The 5,026-nt window shown below is 46.2% G+C and overlaps 1 protein-coding gene across 1 annotated transcript; it reads left to right on the plus strand.

Moving 5' to 3' along the window:
* Window positions 1-287: 287 nt before the first annotated feature.
* On the plus strand, window positions 288-4,529 carry LOC123188887 (tetraspanin-3). The gene is made up of 2 exons (XM_044601165.1): window positions 288-1,005; window positions 3,804-4,529. Exons 1-2 carry the CDS (start codon window positions 472-474, stop codon window positions 4,152-4,154), a joined length of 885 nt encoding a protein of 294 aa, XP_044457100.1. The 5' UTR covers window positions 288-471; the 3' UTR covers window positions 4,155-4,529.
* The last annotated feature ends 497 nt before the right edge of the window (window positions 4,530-5,026 follow it).

A 5,026-nucleotide genomic window follows, 5' to 3' on the forward strand; every position in this document is an offset into this window, starting at 1 on the left:
AACCTAGCTCTTCCAAAATTAATAATATATCGTTACCCGATAGTAACACTCTCAAGGTCTCAAATCATCATGTGGCCATGCTTCTCCTCGGCCCCCAAAAATCCCAAAACTGATCAGTGGATTGCTACTACGTAGACGTAGACAGTAGAAAGGAGTCCCGAAGCCGTATATACGGACGAAAGCTACCGCCCAAATACTACTACTGCTACGGATAATATGGACACCGCCGCGTACACGTGACCCACACTCTGCTTCCGCTTCTTCTGCTGCCGTTGCCGCCGCTGCTGCCCCTCAGCTCGCTAAAAGCCAGCCCAATCCCCTCCCCCCTCCTCTCTCCCCCACGCCCGCACCAAACGGCAGCAGAGAGAGGACAAGAAGCAGCAGGGGACCTCCGAGGAGCAGAGACCTCCAAGAATCAGAGCAAGAAACCAGGGAGAGAGTCGGAGGAGGAGGAGGAAGGAGAGCGAGAGGATGCACGGCGGCGGGTCGAAGATGCTGGGGGTGGTGAACTTCATCACCTTCCTGGCGTCGATCCCGGTGCTGGGGGGCGGCATCTGGCTGGCGTCGCGGGCCAACTCCACGGACTGCATCCGCTTCCTGCAGTGGCCCATCATCATCATCGGCCTCGCCGTCATGGTCGTCTCCCTCATGGGCTTCGCCGGCGCCTGCTACCGCCAGACCTGGCTGCTCCGCATCTACCTCTTCGCCATGTTCTTCATCGTCGTCGCGCTGCTCTTCTTCATCGTCTTCGCCTTCGCCGTCACCGACCGCGGGGAGGGCCAGGTGGTCATGAACCGCCGCTTCCTCGAGTACCAGCTCTCCGACTACAACGGATGGCTCCGCAACCGCGTCGCCGACCCGGAGTACTGGGCCACCATCAGCGCGTGCCTCCGCGACGGCCGCGCCTGCGCCTCCATGCGCCGCCCCGCCCGCGACCCCAACACCGGCATGCTCGTCACCGAGCCCCCCGTCATGTTCTACGGCCGCAACCTCTCCCCGATTCAGGTCCGCCCCCCCTCCCCTTCTCCCTCCCTCCCAAGATTCACTTCCTTCCTTGCCTCGCACACTATTTCCATGTGATGTGATTCTCGGCAATTCCCCAGTGCCAATCAGGAAATTTGGGGATTTTTCCTGCCACAAATGTTCCTTTTTTGTGTGTGGGGGAAATTTGGCGATTTTTCCTGCTACTAATGTTCTCTGCTTATTTCTGCAATTTGCTTTGGGTTCTGCTCGGATTATTGATTCAGTTTGAGTTTTCTCACACTGTTTAGGGAGGATATTCCAGTTTACTGCTACTTGGTGGCACCATGTGGATCTCGAGAGGAACCTTGCTTGCCCCCTTTACCATCAGCCCCCCTTTTGCTTAGCAAGTCATGCCCGACCTTTGAGCAAAATTGTTAATCCTGCAACCTTTTTGCTTCTCCCTGATTTGAGGCGAAACCAGCTAGGTGAGAAAAACAACTAATTAGCAGCCGCCCATCCGATTCCATCAACACAACTTTCTCCAAAAGCAGTCTTTTTTAGTTTTAATTGGTTCGTCCATGGAATTGCTTGACAACACAGAAGAAGGATCTTCGCCGCGGTTATGCGATTATTCGATGCGTGCCCGTAAGTAGAGACACTTTGTGGGGGTGATTTGGGACTCCAGATCATCAAGGATTGCTACCATCAGGCACGGAATATGTTTGGAAAAGAAAGTGTTTAAAGGGTGTTTTCTTTGGCTGATGTGAACAACTAACACAAAGTTTGTTCTTTCTGCATGGAGCAAAGATTCTAGTAGTGCCTTAAGCACTAAGGATTGACTGAATGGTCAATTTGATTCCTGGTCTATGTCCCTCTCCAGTCCAGTCACATATAACCAGGTACTACTATGAGTTGACACTACCGCGGATTCGCGGTGGTAACAAGTAGAATCTCCATGTGTGTGGTGATGCTGAGGATAAGGTCATTTTCCTGGCTTTTTCGGATGCCAAACCGGCATGGAGGACCAGGATATTTGTATGATTGAGGGATCTGGACACCATGGTGTGATGAGGACAGCCAAAAGACAGATGCTCAGTACCACATTTCATTTCAGAGTTGGAATTGGACCATGGAAGCCTTGCATAGTTAGCTGCCTTGCTTCTTGTCCTGATGTTCTCTGTGCTGTCTTCTCCATGCCTGCCAGGCTGCTTGTTCTTTTCCTCTGCTATAATCTTCCAGAGCCGATGCAATGGTTGGGAAAAAAAACTCCACTGCCCCTGTGATTCTTTTTTTCCCTAGGGTCTATATAACTAGTGCATTATGGGCTGCATCTGTATTCTAATGCAGATTAGCTGTTGCCCATGTCTGCATGGATCTGATTATTATGGAGAAGTAATTATTGGGTTGTGGAATCAAGTTGTGTGCAGTTTAATGCCACATGGGCACATAATTTGTGCATACCTAGGGGTTGGTCCATTGCTTTTGAGTAGCAGGTTGGGTGGCTTTGTTTTCTCCACTGCACGCACACATAGGCATGTGATGGAGCATCTCATATGTTCAGTTTAAAATTGAGCTGGTGTGGATAATTTCGTGTTCGGTAATAGGATATCTAGAGCAACACCATTCATCATCTGTTTGTAGTTGGTATATATTTGTCTTCATTGAAGGTCGGGGTTCTGCTAGTCTAGGTGGTGACAGATAGTTACATATAAGTCTCCATACTGACCCAACTTTTATACAAGTCTCATTGGCAACTATGCTTAGTTTACTGCTGTGGTAGTTGTGTTCATGATGGGCGTACAAATTATGCTCGCAGATAAATTATTTTCTATGTAATTGCTTATTTATTTATGTTATTCTTTTTTGCAGCGAATTGCCGTCTGTAGCATTTCAATTAGTTAACTGTACATTGAGGCATTGAGCTAACAATATTGTAGAATGAACTTCAGTTCAGAGAGTTGAGTATTTCAGGTTAATGATCTGTCCACCGGCTCACTAACAAAACATTGTATTTAACTTTTAGTAGGAGGTATCCTGCCCATGAAAGCATACCTACCTCGTGGTTGGTTCATGGTTTTCAGATGACCGGTTGGATGGCTTTGTTTTCTCCGGTGCATGAACATATATGCATAGGCATGTTATGGAGCATCTCATCTGTTTGGTTTTAAATTGAGCTGGTGTGGACAATTTCGTATTCGGTAATAGGATATCAAGATCAACACTATTCAATATGTGTTTGTAGCTGGTATATCTTTGTCTTCATTAGAGGTCTAGGTGGTGGCAGATAGATAAATATAGTCTCCATACTGACCCAACTTATGTACAAGTCTCATTGGGAACTATACTTAGTTTACTGCTGCAGCAGTTGTGTTCATGATGGGTGCACAAATTATGCTTGCAGATGCATTATTTTCTATGCAATTATTGTCTGTAACATTTCAATTATTTGACTGTACATTGAATCATCGAGCTAACAGTAATACAATATTGTAGTTGGAACTCATATTACATTAACGTACATGAAGTATGAATGACCTTCAGTCCAATAATCAAGTTTCATCTTGCTCAGTTAATTGGGATCTCAGAGCCTCAGCCCAAGCTGATGACCTGTAATATTGCATCTTCCCAACTTAACAACAACTACAATAGTCCATACAAAAATGCATTTTGTTGCAATATCCTTTTCTGTTCTAAAGTCTGAGCTGTACAACTCATTTTGGGTCTACAGAAAATGAAGTTTTTAATTTTGGATCTACATAAGTGAAGTTCTCAGTATGCTGTTCAGATTACTTGTGTGATTCCTCGGGATACTAACACCATTCTGCAACTGCCAATCACAGTCAGGATGCTGCAAGCCACCGACTTCATGCGCGTTCACCTACAACAACGAGACATACTGGAGCGCGAACCCCGGCGTCCCCACCGTGGTGACCGACCCCGACTGCCTCAAATGGAGCAACGACCAGCAGACGCTGTGCTTCCAGTGCGACTCGTGCAAGGCCGGCGTCCTGGCCGGCATCAAGAAGAGCTGGCGCAAGGTGGCCATCATCAACATCGTCGTGCTCATCATCCTCATTATCGTCTACGTCGCCGGCTGCGCCGCGTTCCGCAACGCCAAGAGGGACGACAACGACGAGTCGTATGGCATGGCCAGGATGACCAAGTCCCGGCCGAGCAGGTTCCAGTTCTAGACCTGCTGCGTCGAAAAACCGGGAAAACCTTTGCCTGTACAAAAGGCCACTCACTGTGGGCGGTGGTGTTAAGGCTTTGGCCTGAACTATATTTCTTACTGAACCGTGTGGATGATGGTCGCCTGTAGTTGGGGGGTGTGGAAGGGAAGATGTTCATGGATCGAATGTTTAGTGTGGTGTTTAGGGTAGGTCTATTCTGTATTTGGTGGTACAAGATGAGGTCTGCAAGGAACAGGAGGGGCTGGCTCATTTTAGGAATGTATTATTCTGCACTTGGTGATTTTGATCTGTCATCTTCCTTAGTAGTAGTCCATGCTATTATTATGATTGCCATCACTCTCAGTATATCGTGTGCAATATGGAGATTTGCTGTTAGTATGATGTGTCACAAGATCCCTTCTTTTTTTGGATTTTGGAGGGATGGAGTACCAGGCCATATTTTCAGTCCATACCCATTCCTAACACATTGGGGCCCATTTTGCTCTTTTTTCTTAATTCCACCACAATGCTAGACATTTTTATCCAGACCCGCCTTTTTAGCCCATTTGGCCGCATTGCTTAGAGAGAATATCACATGAAAACCAAGTTTTGATGAAAACCTTGTTGAAATGATATTTTTAAGTTTCAAAAAAATCTGAAAAAATGCAGAATATTAAAGAGTGTGATGTTTATTACATGCGAAATTTCCAAGCTCAAACAAAACACCATTATGAGGTAGAAAAAAATTAACATTGAATAGTGTTAAACAATAAATGTCCTGTTCCATGTTGAATTTGTTCTTTTCATAGCTCATAAATGGTAGTATGTTTGAACTTGGAATTTCACATGGCAGTAGAACATCACCCTCTTAACATCCTATTTTTTTAGATTTT

This window comes from Triticum aestivum, chromosome 1A, assembly GCF_018294505.1.
Source record: "Triticum aestivum cultivar Chinese Spring chromosome 1A, IWGSC CS RefSeq v2.1, whole genome shotgun sequence".
NCBI classification, from domain to species: domain Eukaryota; kingdom Viridiplantae; phylum Streptophyta; class Magnoliopsida; order Poales; family Poaceae; genus Triticum; species Triticum aestivum.